General features: G+C 43.0%; 1 protein-coding gene across 1 annotated transcript in view; it reads left to right on the top strand.

The window, feature by feature from the left end:
- Positions 1–2,754: 2,754 nt before the first annotated feature.
- LOC128657885 (gastrula zinc finger protein XlCGF26.1-like) overlaps positions 2,755–22,286 on the top strand; it is a 57,721-nt gene continuing 38,189 nt past the window's right edge. Inside the window, exons 1-2 of the mRNA XM_053712313.1 lie at positions 2,755–2,788; positions 3,874–3,972. Of these exons, the coding sequence (XP_053568288.1) occupies positions 2,755–2,788; positions 3,874–3,972 (133 nt within the window). The remainder of the gene's footprint in view (positions 2,789–3,873; positions 3,973–22,286) is intronic.

The raw sequence follows: 22,286 nt of genomic DNA, 5'->3' as shown, positions 1-22,286 counted from the left end.
TGGGCTGCTGCAATTGCTCAGTGCGTGCCTGATAGCACTGTATGAGTGCTCTGGATAAATGTGAGTACCCTGGTGTGATTTCTTCCACTATCTTCGATCTCTTTACTGGTACACACATGCGCCTCTTTTTTGTCTTCCCATGTTATTTCCAGATGCACACATATTGTGTCTGAGAGGCACAGGTTACAGGAATTAAGGTAGGAAAAATCTGATTGGCTGATGGAATCAGCCAATCAGATTCAAGTTCAATCCGATTGGCTGATCCAATCAGCCAATCAGATTGAGCTCGCATTCTATTGGCTGATCGGAACAACCAATAGGATACAAGCTCAATCTGATTGGCTGATTCAATCAGCCAATTAGATTTTCCCTACCTTAATTCCGATTGGCTGATAGAATCCTATCAGCCAATCGGAATTCGAGGGACGCCATCTTGGATGACGTCATTTAAAGGAACCTTCATTCGGACTTAGGACGTCGCAAGAAGAGGATGGATCTGCGCCGGAGGTCTTCAACATGGAGCCGCTTGTCACCGCTTTGAAGAAGATGGTTGCCGGTCCGGATCTACTCTTCTGCCCGGATAGGAGGAAGACTTTGGAGCCTCTTCTGGACCTCTTCAGCCGTCGCTTGATAGAAGACTTCAGCCGGATGATGGATCTCCAGCCCCCGCTTGGGCTTGGATGAAGATTTCGGATCCTGGAGCGATCGGTGATACCTGGCATGGTGAAGACAAGGTAGGAAGATCTTCAGGTGCTTAGTGTTAGGTTTATTTAAGGGGGGTTTGGGTTAGATTAGGGGTATGTGGGTGGTGGGTTGTAATGTTGGGGGGGGTATTGTATTTTTTTTTTTACAGGCAAAAGAGCTGAATTCTTTGGGGCATGCCCCGCAAAGGGCCCTTTTAAGGGCTGGTAAAGTAAAAGAGCTTTTCTATTTTAATTTTAGAATAGGGTAGGGCATTTTTTTTATTTTGGGGGGCTTTGTTATTTTATTAGGGGGCTTAGAGTAGGTGTAATTAGTTTAACATTTTTGTAATTTTTTTTCTAATGTTTGTAAATATTTTTTTATTTTTTGTAACTTAGTTCTTTTTTATTTTTTGTACTTTAGTTAGTTTATTTAATTGTATTTATTTGTAGGTATTGTATTTAATTAATTTATTGATAGTGTAGTGTTAGGTTTAATTGTAGGTAATTTATTTAATTAATTTATTGATAGTGTAGTGTTAGGTTTAATTGTAACTTAGGTTAGGATTTATTTTAGAGGTAATTTTGTAATTATTTTAACTAGGTAGCTATTAAATAGTTATTAACTATTTAATAGCTATTGTACCTGGTTAAAATAAATACAAAGTTGCCTGTAAAATAAATATTAATCCTAAAATAGCTACAATATAATTATAATTTATATTATAGCTATATTAGGGTTTATTTTACAGGTAAGTATTTAGCTTTAAATAGGAATAATTTATTTAATAAGAGTTAATTTATTTCGTTTAAATTATATTTAACTTAGGGGGGTGTTAGTGTTAGGGTTAGACTTAGCTTTAGGGGTTAATACATTTATTAGAGTAGCGGTGAGGTACGGTCGGCAGATTAGGGGTTAATGCTTGAAGTTAGGTGGCGGCGATGTTAGGGAGGGCAGATTAGTGGTTAATACTATTTATTATAGGGTTATTGAGGCGGGAGTGAGGCGGATTAGGGGTTAATACATTTATTATAGTAGCGGTGAGGTCTGTTCGGCAGATTAGGGGTTAATAAGTGTAGTTAGGTGGAGGCGACGTTGGGGGCGGCAGATTAGGGGTTAATAAATATTATGTAGGTGTCGGCGGTATTAGGGGCAGCAGATTAGGGGTACATAGGGATAACGTAGGTGGCGGCGGTGTGCGGTCGGCAGATTAGGGGTTAAAACATTTTAATAGAGTGGCGGCGATGTGGGGGGGGCCTCGGTTTAGGGGTACATAGGTAGTTTATGGGTGTTAGTGTACTTTAGAGCACAGTAGTTAAAAGCTTTATAAACCGGCGTTAGCCCAAAAAGCTCTTAACTACTGACTTTTTTTCTGCGGCTGGAGTTTTGTCGTTAGATTTCTAACGCTCACTTCATCCACGACTCTAAATACCGGCGTTAGAAAGATCCCATTGAAAAGATAGGATACGCAAATGACGTAAGGGGATCTGCGGTATGGAAAAGTCGCGGCTGCAAAGTGAGCGTTAGACCCTTTCCTGACTGACTCTAAATACCAGCGGTAGCCCAAAACCAGCGTTAGGAGCCTCTAACGCTGGTTTTGACGGCTAAAGCCAAACTCTAAATCTAGCCGATTGTGTCTGAGAAACGCAGGTTAAAGGTGAGTCTGCAAACATATTGTGTCTGAGGGGCACAGGTTACAGGTGAGTGTGCACATATGTTGTGTCTGAGAAACGCAGGTTACAGGTAAGTGTGCACACATATTGTGTCTGAGAAACGCAGGTTAAAGGTGAGTGTGCACACATATTGTGTCTGAGGGGCACAGGTTACAGGTGAGTGTGCACATATGTTGTGTCTGAGAAACGCAGGTTACAGGTGAGTGTGCACACATATTGTGTCTGAGGGGCACAGGTTAAAGGTGAGTGTGCAGGCATGTTGTGTCTGAGGGGCACAGGTTAAAGGTGAGTGTGCAGGCATGTTGTGTCTGAGGGGCACAGGTTACAGGTGAGAGTGCAGGCATGTTGTGTCTGAGCACTTATTTTGTGTCTGAGGGAAGTAGATTACAGGTCAGTGTGCATGTATATTGTGTCTGAGGGACACAGGGTTACAGGTGAGTATACACGTATATTGTGTATTAGAAATGTAGGTTACAAGTAAATGTGCATGTATGTTGTGTTTGAGAGACATAGTGGGTTACAGGTGAGTGTGCAATGCAGTTACAGTTGAGTGTGCAGGCATCTATCAGTCTCAAAATTGCCTGTTTAAACTACAAGGTGGATTGAGGAAAATTGAATCAGCCGCCATAGAGGAATATGTAGCCTGTAAGCCTGAAGACGGTGACACACTTACCCAATAGTAGACAACCTTGTGATCACGTGACTTTGGAGCCAGACACCGCGCACAGACGAAGTGCAAGCTGATAAACCCAGCAGCACACAGGAGGATTGTATTGAGTAAGAGTGTGACCTGAAACAACACGGAACGCCAGAAAGGTGCGGCTGGTACACCGAAAGGGTAAGATACATGCCGGAACACCGGGCGCCGTGCAAGGTAAGCACAGAGTGTAAGCTGCAGAATTTGGGACTCTATGGGAGTAAGCAGCATGATTTCATGTGTAGTTGTGTGTGTACCATAGTAAGTGGCATTTGAGGGCTGAATTAAAATATCTTAGAGCTTTGCACTTATACTATTAAGTCTTATTCAGGGCTTTTTTCCCGGATTCTGTTTTATGAACTCACAGACTCAGGATATTCTGTTATAAAGCAGAACTTCTGATTGGACTTTTATATTGAACTTTTTATCTCTCATTTTTACTACACCACAGGGGGTTTTTCATATTGATTATGAATAAATTGGAGCTATTGTTTCGTACACCTGTTCTCTGATTTTGTAAGATTTTATTAGGCTGTTTTGTGAAACTCTTAAATTTGTCATTATTTACTTTTATAGGGGATATTGTGTAAAGGGTTTATCCTCTTAAGAGAGTAAGAGGGAAGTGATTAACGATTAGTCATACCAGAGGATTGGAGTGGAAGAGAGTTTTCTCCCCATATCCAATAACAGTTATTGGATATGGGGAAAAAACTCTCTTCCACTCCAATAACTTCTGGTATTTCTTTTGCTAAAGTATTTTATGATAAAGTTATAAAAACTAGATCATGTGATATAAAAACTGAATCTGCTTTATTTGTACAGATAAAGATAACACTGATATAGTGAAAGCTGAGATAACAAAAGATCTGTGTGATCAGGTGAAGATTGAGGAGGATGAACTTCCTATAAATACGGCTACAGGTGATTAGCGCATATTAAGTAAAGGGGAGATTCTTTGATGGTGACAATTTGTCTCAGATAGTTGCACGGCAGAAACATCAGTGTGCAATTCAGGTTTTATGATTCTACCATTTAGGCATCATGATGAAGCTCATAGACAGAATAAAGTGATTATTTTGACAAATTCAGCAGTAATATACAGTTTATATTTGTATAATGTTTATAAGGCAGCAACGTATTCATGTTTTGTGCTGTTGTAAGCGCCTCCCCCCCACACACACACACACTACTAATACACACTGTGTGCCACTGCTTATATACAATGTCTGCTGATACACACTGTGTGCCACTGCTTATATACACTGTGTCTGCTGATACACACTGTGTGCCACTGCTTATATACACTGTGTCTGCTGATACACACTGTGTGCCACTGCTTATATACACTGTGTCTGCTGATACACACTGTGTGACACTGCTTATATACACTGTCTCTGCTGATACACACTGTGTGCCACTGCTTATATACACTGTGTCACTACTAATACACACTGTGTGACACTGCTTATATACACTGTGTCACTACTAATACACACTGTGTGCCACTGCTTATATACACTGTGTCACTACTAATACACACTGTGTGCCACTGCTTATATACACTGTGTCACTAAGAAAATACACACTGTGTGCCACTGCTTATATACACTGTGTCTGCTGATACACACTGTGTGCCACTGCTTATATACAATGTCTGCTGATACGCACTGTGTGCCACTGCTTATATACACTGTGTCTGCTGATACACACTGTGTGCCACTGCTTATATACACTGTGTCTGCTGATAAACACTGTGTGCCACTGCTTATATACACTGTGTCACTGCTAATACACACTGTGTGTCACTGCTTATATACACTGTGTCTGCTGATACACACTGTGTGCCACTGCTTATATACAATGTGTGCTGATGCACACTGTGTTACACTGCTTATATACACTGTGTCTGCTGATACACACTGTGTGCCACTGCTTATATACACTGTGTCACTACTAATACACACTGTGTGCCACTGCTTATATACACTGTGTCTGCTGATACACACTGTGTGCCACTGCTTATATACACTGTGTCTGCTGATACACACTGTGTGCCACTGCTTATATACACTGTGTCTGCTGATAAACACTGTGTGCCACTGCTTATATACACTGTGTCTGCTGATACACACTGTGTGCCACTGCTTATATACAATGTCTGCTGATACACACTGTGTGCCACTGCTTATATACACTGTGTCTGCTGATACACACTGTGTGCCACTGCTTATATACACTGTGTCTGCTGATACACACTGTGTGCCACTGCTTATATACACTGTGTCTGCTGATACACACTGTGTGACACTGCTTATATACACTGTGTCTGCTGATACACACTGTGTGCCACTGCTTATATACACTGTGTCTGCTGATACACACTGTGTGCCACTGCTTATATACACTGTGTCACTACTAATACACACTGTGTGACACTGCTTATATACACTGTGTCACTACTAATACACACTGTGTGCCACTGCTTATATACACTGTGTCACTACTAATACACACTGTGTGCCACTGCTTATATACACTGTGTCACTAAGAAAATACACACTGTGTGCCACTGCTTATATACACTGTGTCTGCTGATACACACTGTGTGCCACTGCTTATATACAATGTCTGCTGATACACACTGTGTGCCACTGCTTATATACACTGTGTCTGCTGATACACACTGTGTCCCACTGCTTATATACACTGTGTCTGCTGATAAACACTGTGTGCCACTGCTTATATACACTGTGTCACTGCTAATACACACTGTGTGTCACTGCTTATATACACTGTGTCTGCTGATACACACTGTGTGCCACTGCTTATATACACTGTGTCTGCTGATACACACTGTGTGCCACTGCTTATATACACTGTGTCACTGCTAATACACACTGTGTGTCACTGCTTATATACACTGTGTCTGCTGATACACACTGTGTGCCACTGCTTATATACACTGTGTCACTACTAATACACACTGTGTGACACTGCTTATATACACTGTGTCACTACTAATACACACTGTGTGCCACTGCTTATATACACTGTGTCACTACTAATACACACTGTGTGCCACTGCTTATATACACTGTGTCACTACTAATACACACTGTGTGCCACTGCTTATATACACTGTGTCTGCTGATACACACTGTGTGCCACTGCTTATATACAATGTCTGCTGATACACACTGTGTGCCACTGCTTATATACACTGTGTCTGCTGATACACACTGTGTGCCACTGCTTATATACACTGTGTCACTACTAATACACACTGTGTGACACTGCTTATATACACTGTGTCACTACTAATACACACTGTGTGACACTGCTTATATACACTGTGTCACTACTAATACACACTGTGTGCCACTGTTTATATACACTGTGTCACTACTAATACACACTGTGTGCCACTGCTTATATACACTGTGTCTGCTGATACACACTGTGTGCCACTGCTTATATACAATGTCTGCTGATTACACACTGTGTGCCACTGCTTATATACACTGTGTCTGCTGATACACACTGTGTGCCACTGCTTATATACACTGTGTCACTGCTACTGCACACTGTGTGCCACTGCTTATATACACTGTGTCATGCTGATACACACTGTGTGCCACTGCTTATATACACTGTGTCACTACATAATACACACTGTGTGACACTGCTTATACACACTGTGTGCCACTGCTTATATACTCTGTGTCACTTCTCATACACACTGTGTGCCACTGCTTATATACACTGTGTCACTACTAATACACACTGTGTGCCACTGCTTATATACACTGTGTCTGCTGATACACACTTTGTGCCACTGCTTATATACAATGTCTGCTGGATACACACTGTGTGACACTGCTTATATACACTGTGTCTGCTGATACACACTGTGTGCCACTGCTTATATACACTGTGTCACTACTAATACACACTGTGTGCCACTGCTTATATACACTGTGTCTGCTGATACACACTGTGTGCCACTGCTTATATACACTGTGTCTGCTGATACACACTGTGTGCCACTGCTTATATACACTGTGTCTGCTGATACTCACTGTGTGCCACTGCTTATATACACTGTGTCACTACTAATACACACTGTGTGCCACTGCTTATATACACTGTGTCTGCTGATACACACTGTGTGCCACTGCTTATATACAATGTCTGCTGATACACACTGTGTGACACTGCTTATATACACTGTGTCTGCTGATACACACTGTGTGCCACTGCTTATATACACTGTGTCACTACTAATACACACTGTGTGCCACTGCTTATATACACTGTGTCTGCTGATACACACTGTGTGCCACTGCTTATATACAATGTCTGCTGATACACACTGTGTGACACTGCTTATATACACTATGTCTGCTGATACACACTGTGTGCCACTGCTTATATACACTGTGTCACTACTAATACACACTGTGTGCCACTGCTTATATACACTGTGTCTGCTGATACACACTATGTGCCACTGCTTATATACACTGTGTCTGCTGATACACACTGTGTGCCACTGCTTATATACACTGTGTCTGCTGATACTCACTGTGTGCCACTGCTTATATACACTGTTTCACTACTAATACACACTGTGTGCCACTGCTTATATACACTGTGTCTGCTGATACACACTGTGTGCCACTGCTTATATACAATGTCTGCTGATACACACTGTGTGACACTGCTTATATACACTGTGTCTGCTGATACACACTGTGTGCCACTGCTTATATACACTGTGTCACTACTAATACACACTGTGTGCCACTGCTTATATACACTGTGTCTGCTGATACACACTGTGTGCCACTGCTTATATACACTGTGTCTGCTGATACACACTGTGTGCCACTGCTTATATACACTGTGTCTGCTGATAAACACTGTGTGCCACTGCTTATATACACTGTGTCTGCTGATACACACTGTGTGCCACTGCTTATATACAATGTCTGCTGATACACACTGTGTGCCACTGCTTATATACACTGTGTCTGCTGATACACACTGTGTGCCACTGCTTATATACACTGTGTCTGCTGATACACACTGTGTGCCACTGCTTATATACACTGTGTCTGCTGATACACACTGTGTGCCACTGCTTATATACACTGTGTCTGCTGATACACACTGTGTGCCACTGCTTATATACACTGTGTCACTACTAATACACACTGTGTGACACTGCTTATATACACTGTGTCACTACTAATACACACTGTGTGCCACTGCTTATATACACTGTGTCACTACTAATACACACTGTGTGCCACTGCTTATATACACTGTGTCACTAAGAAAATACACACTGTGTGCCACTGCTTATATACACTGTGTCTGCTGATACACACTGTGTGCCACTGCTTATATACAATGTCTGCTGATACACACTGTGTGCCACTGCTTATATACACTGTGTCTGCTGATACACACTGTGTGCCACTGCTTATATACACTGTGTCTGCTGATAAACACTGTGTGCCACTGCTTATATACACTGTGTCACTGCTAATACACACTGTGTGTCACTGCTTATATACACTGTGTCTGCTGATACACACTGTGTGCCACTGCTTATATACACTGTGTCTGCTGATACACACTGTGTGCCACTGCTTATATACACTGTGTCACTGCTAATACACACTGTGTGTCACTGCTTATATACACTGTGTCTGCTGATACACACTGTGTGCCACTGCTTATATACACTGTGTCACTACTAATACACACTGTGTGAAACTGCTTATATACACTGTGTCACTACTAATACACACTGTGTGCCACTGCTTATATACACTGTGTCACTACTAATACACACTGTGTGCCACTGCTTATATACACTGTGTCACTACTAATACACACTGTGTGCCACTGCTTATATACACTGTGTCTGCTGATACACACTGTGTGCCACTGCTTATATACAATGTCTGCTGATACACACTGTGTGCCACTGCTTATATACACTGTGTCTGCTGATACACACTGTGTGCCACTGCTTATATACACTGTGTCACTACTAATACACACTGTGTGACACTGCTTATATACACTGTGTCACTACTAATACACACTGTGTGCCACTGTTTATATACACTGTGTCACTACTAATACACACTGTGTGCCACTGCTTATATACACTGTGTCTGCTGACACACACTGTGTGCCACTGCTTATATACAATGTCTGCTGATACACACTGTGTGCCACTGCTTATATACACTGTGTCTGCTGATACACACTGTGTGCCACTGCTTATATACACTGTGTCACTGCTAATGCACACTGTGTGCCACTGCTTATATACACTGTGTCTGCTGATACACACTGTGTGCCACTGCTTATATACACTGTGTCACTACTAATACACACTGTGTGACACTGCTTATACACACTGTGTGCCACTGCTTATATACACTGTGTCACTACTAATACACACTGTGTGCCACTGCTTATATACACTGTGTCACTACTAATACACACTGTGTGCCACTGCTTATATACACTGTGTCACTACTAATACACACTGTGTGCCACTGCTTATATACACTGTGTCTGCTGATACACACTTTGTGCCACTGCTTATATACAATGTCTGCTGGTACACACTGTGTGACACTGCTTATATACACTGTGTCTGCTGATACACACTGTGTGCCACGGCTTATATACACTGTGTCACTATTAATACACACTGTGTGCCACTGCTTATATACACTGTGTCTGCTGATACACACTGTGTGCCACTGCTTATATACACTGTGTCTGCTGATACACACTGTGTGCCACTGCTTATATACACTGTGTCTGCTGATACTCACTGTGTGCCACTGCTTATATACACTGTGTCACTACTAATACACACTGTGTGCCACTGCTTATATACACTGTGTCTGCTGATACACACTGTGTGCCACTGCTTATATACAATGTCTGCTGATACACACTGTGTGACACTGCTTATATACACTGTGTCTGCTGATACACACTGTGTGCCACTGCTTATATACACTGTGTCACTACTAATACACACTGTGTGCCACTGCTTATATACACTGTGTCTGCTGATACACACTGTGTGCCACTGCTTATATACAATGTCTGCTGATACACACTGTGTGACACTGCTTATATACACTATGTCTGCTGATACACACTGTGTGCCACTGCTTATATACACTGTGTCACTACTAATACACACTGTGTGCCACTGCTTATATACACTGTGTCTGCTGATACACACTATGTGCCACTGCTTATATACACTGTGTCTGCTGATACACACTGTGTGCCACTGCTGTATATACACTGTGTCTGCTGATACTCTCTGTGTGCCACTGCTTATATACACTGTGTCTGCTGATACACACTGTGTGCCACTGCTTATATACACTGTGTCTGCTGATACACACTGTGTGCCACTGCTTATATACACACTGTCTGCTGATACACACTGTGTTGACACTGCTTATATACACTGTGTCTGCTGATAAAACACTGTGTGCCACTGCTTATATACCACTGTGTCTGCTGATACACACTGTGTGACAACTGCGTTTATACAATGTGTCTGCTGATACACACTGTGGTGCCACTGCTTATATACACTGTGTCTGCTGATACACACTGTGTGACCACTGCTTATATACACTGTGTCTGCTGATACTCACTGTGTGCCAGCTGCTTATATACACTGTGTCTGCGTGATACACTACTGTGTGCAACTGCTTATATACAATGTCTTGCTGATACACACTGTGTGACACTGCTTATATACACTGTGTCTGCTTGGATACTACACTGTGTGCCACTGCTTATATACACTGTGTCTGCTGATACACACTGTGTGCCACTGCTTATATACAATGTGTGCTGATACACACTGTGTCTGCTGATACACACTGTGTGCCACTGCTTATATACACTGTGTCACTACTAATACACACTGTGTGCCACTGCTTATATACACTGTGTCTGCTGATACACACTGTGTGCCACTGCTTATATACACTGTGTCTGCTGATACACACTGTGTGCCACTGCTTATATTCACTGTCTCGCTGCTGATACACACTGTGTGCCACTGCTTATATACAATGTCTGCTGATACACACTGTGTGACACTGCTTATATACACTGTGTCTGCTGATACACACTGTGTGCCACTGCTTATATACACTGTGTCACTACTAATACACACTGTGTGCCACTGCTTATATACACTGTGTCTGCTGATACACACTGTGTGCCACTGCTTATATACACTGTGTCTGCTGATACACACTGTGTGCCACTGCTTATATACACTGTGTCACTACTAATACACACTGTGTGCCACTGTTTATATACACTGTGTAACTGCTGACACACACTGTGTGCCATTGCTTATATACAATGTCTGCTGATACACACTGTGTGACACTGCTTATATTCACTGCTGCTTATATACACTGTGTCTGCTGATACACACTGTGTGCCACTGCTTATATACACTGTGTAACTGCTGATACACACTGTGTCACTACTAATACACACTGTGTGCCACTGTTTATATACACTGTGTCTGCTTATATACACTGTGTAACTGCTGATACACACTGTGTGCCACTGCTTATATACACTGTGTCACTACTAATACACACTGTGTGCCACTGCTTATATACACTGTGTCTGCTGATACACACTGTGTGCCACTGCTTATATACACTGTTCTGCTGATACACACTGTGTGCCACTGCTTATATACACTGTGTCACTACTAATACACACTGTGTGCCACTGCTTATATACACTGTGTCTGCTGATACACACTGTGTGCCACTGCTTATATACACTGTGTCTGCTGATACACACTGTGTGCCACTGCTTATATACACTGTGTCTGCTGATACACACTGTGTGCCACTGCTTATATACACTGTGTCACTACTAATACACACTGTGTGCCACTGCTTATATACACTGTGTGCCACTGCTTTTATACACTGTGTCACTTCTTATACACACTGTGTGCCACTGACTTATATACACTGTGTCACTACTAATACACACTGTGTGCAACTGCTTATATACACTGTGTAACTGCTGATACACACTGTGTGCCACTGCTTATATACACTGTGTCACTACTGATACACACTGTGTGACACTGCTTATATACACTGTGTCTGCTGATACACACTGTGTGCCACTGCTTATATACACTGTGTCTGCTGATACACACTGTGTGCCACTGCTTATATACACTGTGTCTGCTGATACACACTGTGTGCCACTGCCTATATACACTGTGTCCCTACTAATACAACACTGTGTGCCACTGCTTATATACACTGTGTCCTGCTGATACACACTGTGGCGCACTGCTTATATACACTGTGTCTGCTGATTACACACTGTGTGCCACTGCTTATATACACTGTGTCTGCTGATACACACTGTGTTGCACTGCTTATATACAATGTCTGCTGATACACACTGTGTGACCACTGCTTAATACACTGTGTCTGCTGATACACACTGTGTGCCACTGCTTATATCCACTGTGTCTGCTGATACACACTGTGTGCCACGGCTTATATACACTGTCACTACTAATACACACTGTGTGACACTGCTTATATACACTGTGTCTGCTGATACACACTGTGTTGCCACTGCTTATATACACTGTGTCTGCTGATACACACTGTGTGCCACTGCTTATATACACTGTTGTCACTAATTAATACACACTGTGTAACACTGCTTATATACACTGTGTCACTACTAATGACACACTGTGTGCCAATTCTTATATACACTGTGTCTGCTGATACACCACTGTGTGCCACTGCTTATATATACACTGTGTCCTGCTGATACACCACTGTGTGCCACTGCTTATATACACTTTGTCAGATACTACTACACACTGTGTGCCCACTGCTTATATACACTGTGTCACTACTAATACACACTGTGCTGAGCCACTGCTTATATACACTGTGTCTGCTGATACACACTGTGTGCCACTGCTTACCTATACAATGTCTGCTGATACCACACTGTGTGCCCACTGCTTATATACATGTGTCTGCTGATACAACTGTGTGCCACTGCTTATATACACTGTGTCACATACTAATACCCACTGTGTGCACACAGCTTATATACACTGTGTCTGCTGATACACACTGTGTGCCACTGCTTATATACACTGTGTCTGCTGATACACACTGTGTGCCCACTTGCTTATATACAATGTCGTCTGCCTGATAACTCACTGTGTGCCATGCTTATATTCACTGTCTCGCTGACTGATACACACTGTGTGACACTGCTTATATACAATGCTCTGCTGATACACACTGTGTGCCACTGCTTATATACACTGTGTCTGCTGATACACACTGTGTGCCACTGCTTATATACACTGTGTCTGCTGATACACACTGTGTGCCACTGCTTATATACAATGTGTGCTGATACACACTGTGTGACACTGCTTATATACACTGTGTCTGCTGATACACACTGTGTGCCACTGCTTATATACACTGTGTCACTACTAATACACACTGTGTGCCACTGCTTATATACACTGTGTCTGCTGATACACACTGTGTGCCACAGCTTATATACACTGTGTCTGCTGATACACACTGTGTGCCACTGCTTATATACACTGTGTCGACCTACTGATACACACTGTGTGCCACTGTTTATATACACTGTGTAACTGCTGATACACACTGTGTGCCACTGCTTATATTCACTGTCTCGCTGCTGATACACACTGTGTGCCACTGCTTATATACAATGTCTGCTGATACACACTGTGTGACACTGCTTATATACACTGTGTCTGCTGATACACACTGTGTGCCACTGCTTATATACACTTTGTCACTACTAATACACACTGTGTGCCACTGCTTATATACACTGTGTCTGCTGATACACACTGTGTGCCACTGCTTATATACACTGTGTCCTGCTGATACACACTGTGTGCCACTGCTTATATACACTGTGTAACTACTAATACACACTGTGTGCCACTGTTTATATACACTGTGTAACTGCTGATACACACTGTGTGCCACTGCTTATATACAATGTCTGCTGATACACACTATGTGACACTGCTTATATTCACTGTGTCTGCTGATACACACTGTGTGCCACTGCTTATATACACTGTGTCTGCTGATACACACTGTGTGCCACTGCTTATATACACTGTGTAACTGCTGATACACACTGTGTGCCACTGCTTATATACACTGTGTCACTACTAATACACACTGTGTGCCACTGTTTATATACACTGTGTCTGCTTATATACACTGTGTAACTGCTGATACACACTGTGTGCCACTGCTTATATACACTGTGTCACTACTGATACACACTGTGTGCCACTGCTTATATACACTGTGTCTGCTGATACACACTGTGTGCCACTGCTTATATACACTGTGTCTGCTGATACACACTGTGTGCCACTGCTTATATACACTGTGTCTGCTGATACACACTGTGTGCCACTGCTTATATACAATGTCTGCTGATACACACTGTGTGACACTGCTTATATACACTGTGTCTGCTGATACACACTGTGTGCCACTGCTTATATACACTGTGTCTGCTGATACACACTGTGTGCCACTGCTTATATACACTGTATCACTACTAATACACACTGTGTGACACTGCTTATATACACTGTGTCTGCTGATACACACTGTGTGCCACTGCTTATATACACTGTGTCTGCTGATACACACTGTGTGCCACTGCTTATATACACTGTGTCACTACTAATACACACTGTGTGACACTGCTTATATACACTGTGTCACTACTAATACACACTGTGTGACACTGCTTATATACACTGTGTCTGCTGATACACACTGTGTGCCACTGCTTATATACACACTGTCTGCTGATACACACTGTGTGCCACTGCTTATATACACTGTGTCTGCTGATACTCACTGTGTGCCACTGCTTATATACACTGTGTCACTACTAATACACACTGTGTGCCACTGCTTATATACACTGTGTCTGCTGATACACACTGTGTGCCACTGCTTATATACACTGTGTCACTACTAATACACACTGTGTGCCACTGCTTATATACACTGTGTCTGCTGATACACACTGTGTGCCACTGCTTATATACAATGTCTGCTGATACACACTGTGTGACACTGCTTATATACACTGTGTCTGCTGATACACACTGTGTGCCACTGCTTATATACACTGTGTCTGCTGATACACACTGTGTGCCACTGCTTATATACACTGTGTCACTACTAATACACACTGTGTGACACTGCTTATATACACTGTGTCTGCTGATACACACTGTGTGCCACTGCTTATATACACTGTGTCTGCTGATACACACTGTGTGCCACTGCTTATATACACTGTGTCACTGCTAATACACACTGTGTGTCACTGCTTATATACACTGTGTCTGCTGATACACACTGTGTGCCACTGCTTATATACACTGTGTCACTACTAATACACACTGTGTGACACTGCTTATATACACTGTGTCTGCTGATACACACTGTGTGCCACTGCTTATATACACTGTCTGCTGATACACACTGTGTGCCACTGCTTATATACACTGTGTCACTACTAATACACACTGTGTGCCACTGCTTATATACACTGTGTCTGCTGATACACACTGTGTGCCACTGCTTATATACAATGTCTGCTGATACACACTGTGTGCCACTGCTTATATACACTGTGTCTGCTGATACACACTGTGTGCCACTGCTTATATACACTGTGTCACTACTAATACACACTGTGTGCCACTGCTTATATACACTGTGTCACTACTAATACACACTGTGTGCCACTGCTTATATACACTGTGTCACTACAAATACACACTGTGTGCCACTGCTTATATACACTGTGTCTGCTTATACACACTGTGTGACACTGCTTATATACAATGTCTGCTGATACACACTGTGTGCCACTGCTTATATACACTGTGTCTGCTGATACACACTGTGTGCCACTGCTTATATACACTGTGTCTGCTGATACACACTGTGTGCCACTGCTTATATACACTGTGTCTGCTGATACACACTGTGTGCCACTGCTTATATACACTGTGTCTGCTGATACACACTGTGTGCCACTGCTTATATACACTGTGTCTGGGCCACTGCTTATATACAATGTCTGCTGATACACACTGTGTGCCACTGCTTATATACACTGTGTCACTACTAATACACACTGTGTGCCACTGCTTATATACACTGTGTCACTACTAATACACACTGTGTGCCACTGCTTATATACACTGTGTCTGCTGATACACACTGTGTGCCACTGCTTATATACACTGTGTCTGCTGATACACACTGTGTGCCACTGCTTATATACACTGTGTCTGCTGATACACACTGTGTGCCACTGCTTATATACACTGTGTCACTACTAATACACACTGTGTGCCACTGCTTATATACACTGTGTCTGCTGATACACACTGTGTGCCACTGCTTATATACACTGTGTCTGCTGATACACACTGTGTGCCACTGCTTATATACACTGTGTCTGCTGATACACACTGTGTGCCACTGCTTATATACACTGTGTCACTACTAATACACACTGTGTGCCACTGCTTATATACACTGTGTCTGCTGATACACACTGTGTGCCACTGCTTATATACACTGTCTGCTGATACACACTGTGTGCCACTGCTTATATACACTGTGTCTGCTGATACACACTGTGTGCCACTGCTTATATACACTGTGTCACTACTAATACACACTGTGTGCCACTGCTTATATACACTGTGTCTGCTGATACACACTGTGTGCCACTGCTTATATACACTGTGTCTGCTGATACACACTGTGTGCCACTGCTTATATACACTGTGTCTGCTGATACACACTGTGTGCCACTGCTTATATACACTGTGTCACTACTAATACACACTGTGTGACACTGCTTATATACACTGTGTCTGCTGATACACACTATGTGCCACTGCTTATATACACTGTGTCTGCTGATACACACTGTGTGCCACTGCTTATATACACTGTGTCTGCTGATACTCACTGTGTGCCACTGCTTATATACACTGTGTCACTACTAATACACACTGTGTGCCACTGCTTATATACACTGTGTCTGCTGATACACACTGTGTGCCACTGCTTATATACAATGTCTGCTGATACACACTGTGTGACACTGCTTATATACACTGTGTCTGCTGATACACACTGTGTGCCACTGCTTATATACACTGTGTCACTACTAATACACACTGTGTGCCACTGCTTATATACACTGTGTCTGCTGATACACACTGTGTGCCACTGCTTATATACACTGTGTCTGCTGATACACACTGTGTGCCACTGCTTATATACACTGTGTCTGCTGATACTCACTGTGTGCCACTGCTTATATTCACTGTCTCGCTGCTGATACACACTGTGTGACACTGCTTATATACAATGTCTGCTGATACACACTGTGTGCCACTGCTTATATACACTGTGTCTGCTGATACACACTGTGTGCCACTGCTTATATACACTGTGTCTGCTGATACACACTGTGTGCCACTGCTTATATACCTGGTCAAACCACTGTGTGCTGATTACTACACTGTGTCTGCTGATACACACTGTGTGCCACTGCTTATATACACTGTGTCACTACTAATACACACTGTGTGCCACTGCTTATATACACTGTGTCTGCTGATACACACTGTGTGCCACTGCTTATATACACTGTGTCTGCTGATACACACTGTGTGCCACTGCTTATATACACTGTCTCTCTGCTGATACACACTGTGTGCCACTGCTTATATACAATGTCTGCTGATACACACTGTGTGACACTGCTTATATACACTTTGTCACTACTAATACACACTGTGTGCCACTGCTTATATACACTGTGTCTGCTGATACACACTGTGTGCCACTGCTTATATACACTGTGTCTGCTGATACACACTGTGTGCCACTGCATATATACACTAGGTGTCAACTACTATACACACCTGTGTGCCACTGTTTATATAACTGTGTAACTGCTATCCACACTGAGTGCCAAAACTGCCCCCCTTATATACATGTCAGCTGATACACACTATGTGACACTGCTTATATTCACTGTGTCTGCTGATACACACTGTGTGCCACCTGCTTATATACACTGTGTAACTGCCGATACACACTGTGTGCCACTGCTTAATACACTGTGTCTCTCTAATACACACTGTGTGCCACTGTTTATATACACTGTGTCTGCTTATATACACTGTGTAACTGATGATACACACTGTGTGCCACTGCTTATATACACTGTGTCACTACTAATACACACTGTGTGCCACTGCTTATTTACACTGTGTCTGCTGATACACACTGTGTGCCACTGCCTATATACACTGTGTCTGCTGATACACACTGTGTAACTACTAATACACACTGTGTGCCACTGTTTATATACACTGTGTAACTGCTTATATACAATGTCTGCTGATACACACTATGTGACACTGCTTATATTCACTGTGTCTGCTGATACACACTGTGTGCCACTGCTTATATACACTGTGTAACTGCTGATACACACTGTGTGCCACTGCTTATATACACTGTGTCACTACTAATACACACTGTGTGCCACTGTTTATAATACATCAGTGTCTGCTTATATACACTGTGTAACTGCTGATACACACTGTGTGCCACTGCTTATATACACTGTGTCACTACTAATACACACTGTGTGCCACTGCTTATTTACACTGTGTCTGCTGATACACACTGTGTGCCACTGCTTATATACACTGTGTCTGCTGATACACACTGTGTGCCACTGCTTATATACACTGTGTCACTACTAATACACACTGTGTGCCACTGCTTATATACACTGTGTCTGCTGATACACACTGTGGCAAACCTAGCCACTTCTGGACTATAACGTAAGAAAGGTTGTCTATAGAATGTATTGTGTGCTATGTAGATGTGACAGACCCTTCTGTCAGTACTGAAGGAGTTAACTGTGGTCAGCTTTAGCCTCAGCTATTGTGCACTGTCATTAAAGTTAGTGATAAACACTGTGTGCCACTGCTTATATACACTGTGTCTGCTGATACACACTGTGTGCCACTGCTTATATACACTGTGTCTGCTGATACACACTGTGTGCCACTGCTTATATACAATGTGTGCTGATACACACTGTGTGACACTGCTTATATACAATGTCTGCTGATACACACTGTGTGACACTGCTTATATACACTGTGTCACTACTAATACACACTGTGTGCCACTGTTATATACACTGTGTCTGCTGATACACACTGTGTGCCACTGCTTATATACACTGTGTCTGCTGATACACACTGTGTGCCACTGCTTATATACACTGTGTCACTACTAATACACACTGTGTGCCACTGTTTATATACACTGTGTAACTGCTGATACACACTGTGTGCCACTGCTTATATTCACTGTCTCGCTGCTGATACACACTGTGTGCCACTGCTTATATACAATGTCTGCTGATACACACTGTGTGACACTGCTTATATACACTGTGTCTGCTGATACACACTGTGTGCCACTGCTTATATACACTTTGTCACTACTAATACACACTGTGTGCCACTGCTTATATACACTGTGTCTGCTGATACACACTGTGTGCCACTGCTTATATACACTGTGTCTGCTGATACACACTGTGTGCCACTGCTTATATACACTGTGTCACTACTAATACACACTGTGTGCCACTGTTTATATACACTGTGTAACTGCTGATACACACTGTGTGCCACTGCTTATATACAATGTCTGCTGATACACACTGTGTGACACTGCTTATATTCACTGTGTCTGCTGATACACACTGTGTGCCACTGCTTATATACACTGTGTCTGCTGATACACACTGTGTGCCACTGCTTATATACACTGTGTAACTGCTGATACACACTGTGTGCCACTGCTTATATACACTGTGTCACTACTAATACACACTGTGTGCCACTGTTTATATACACTGTGTCTGCTTATATACACTGTGTAACTGCTGATACACACTGTGTGCCACTGCTTATATACACTGTGTCACTACTAATACACACTGTGTGCCACTGCTTATTTACACTGTGTCTGCTGATACACACTGTGTGCCACTGCTTATATACACTGTGTCTGCTGATACACACTGTGTGCCACTGCTTATATACACTGTGGCACTACTAATACACACTGTGTGCCACTGCTTATATACACTATGTCTGCTGATACACACTGTGGCAAACCTAGCCACTTCTGGACTATAACGTAAGAAAGGTTGTCTATAGAATGTATTGTGTGCTATGTAGATGTGACAGACCCTTCTGTCAGTACTGAAGGAGTTAACTGTGTTCAGCTTTAGCCTCAGCTATTGTGCACTGTCATTAAAGTTAGTGATAAACAGTCCATTGTTTAATCACCCTCAGAGAGCAGATGCTTAGGTGATAAGAAATGCCAAATGTGTCTTGTGTTTAAATTGTTATCAGCTTAAGCAAGGTAAATCTATTGTATCATGTCAAGGGCATGTTCCCTCCATCTAATGTACAACATTCTTTCAACCCCCCCATCTGGGGGGTAAGACCTGCATAAATACTAGGCATAGTCTTTTAATAAATGTCATTCTGTTTTAAACCTGAAAACTGGCTGGGTTGTGAATTGCTGATTCCCTGTTCAGGACATTGTTCTCTGGTGTTAACCCTTGGTATCCTGTTGGTACCGTTACAATTGGTGGCAAGCGACGGAATGAACCTTATCGCCCAGAAGAGCAACTACACAAGCCAGTAACCTCAGGAAGAGGAGGATTACTACAATACTGACTAAGATGGAAGGAGTACCAGGGACCGAAGTGAATGGAGATGGATTATTCTAAGCTAAAGAGACAAACGTTAAAGGAACTGCTAGAAGCCAGGGGAAAGATAGGCAGCAGCAAACCCAAGGCTATATTAATTGCTGAGCTGATGGAGGGAAACAGAGCTCGCAGCGCTACGCCTCCAGCAGCCATGGAGGAGACCCTATACCAGAGAAAAATGAGGACCAGGCTGGAATTTTTACCCCAACCTGTACCACGGGATATGCTATCCGTGGTAATGGCAGATGTGCAGGAGTACGTGATGGCACACAGTCCGCGGAATGCATCCTCCCGAGCAGAATCCATTTTGGACGCACTCAGCAACCCAGTAAGACCCAAAATCCCATACCATGCATTTAAAATGTTTTGTGAGGAGAAGGATGAGATCGATGGGTATTTACAGGATTTTGAGAGACTGTGCAAGTTACATGATTTGGAGCAGTCCGTATGGGTGCCGGTGCTAGCAGGCAAGCTAGCCGGTAGAGCAGCGGAAGTGTATCGCGCTGTACCCAGGGAGGACAGCAAGGATTACGCTAAAGTGAAGAGAGCGATCTTGGAAAGATATGCCATTACCTCAGAGGCATACCGGCGCAAGTTTAGAGGCCTGCGCAAGCCAGAAAGAGATTCACATGCAGAGTGGGCCCACAAGCTGGATCAAGCATCTCAAGGGTGGATACAGGCCAGCCAAGCTACCACCATGGAAGAATTGCGACAACTGATGCTGTTGGAGCAATTCTTTAACGGCTTGTCCCCAGAAGCCCAAGAATGGGTGAGAGATCGAAAACCCCTCACCTTAACCGAAGCAGCCAGATTAGCAGACCAGCATTTTGATGCCAGGAGGCACCATGGACTACAGCCTAACAACCCCACAGCGGCACCTTTTCGCCCAGCTCCAGGGAATCCACCACCCCCTTCACGATACAACGGACGGGCGAATATACAATGCCACACCTGCAAGCAGTGGGGACATATGGCACGTGAGTGCACCCAAAATCGGAGCAGACAAGCTTTGAACCAGGTCAGACAGAACCTGGCCCCAAGGGCGGCTGCTCACCATTACCAAACGGAGCCAGCCGCTCATGAGGTGTTGAGCACCCAAGCCGAGGAACCCCTGGGAATACTGCATGAGGTGATGTCGGTCTAGGCCACCGATAACCGGCAACATCAACGCCAGCTGGTGACCGTAGAGGGGAAGGAGGTCC

This window comes from Bombina bombina, chromosome 4 (assembly GCF_027579735.1).
Source record: "Bombina bombina isolate aBomBom1 chromosome 4, aBomBom1.pri, whole genome shotgun sequence".
Classification (NCBI taxonomy): Eukaryota; Metazoa; Chordata; class Amphibia; order Anura; family Bombinatoridae; genus Bombina; species Bombina bombina.
The sequence above is the reverse complement of the archived record's forward strand: the minus strand, read 5'-3'. Positions and strand labels throughout refer to the sequence as shown.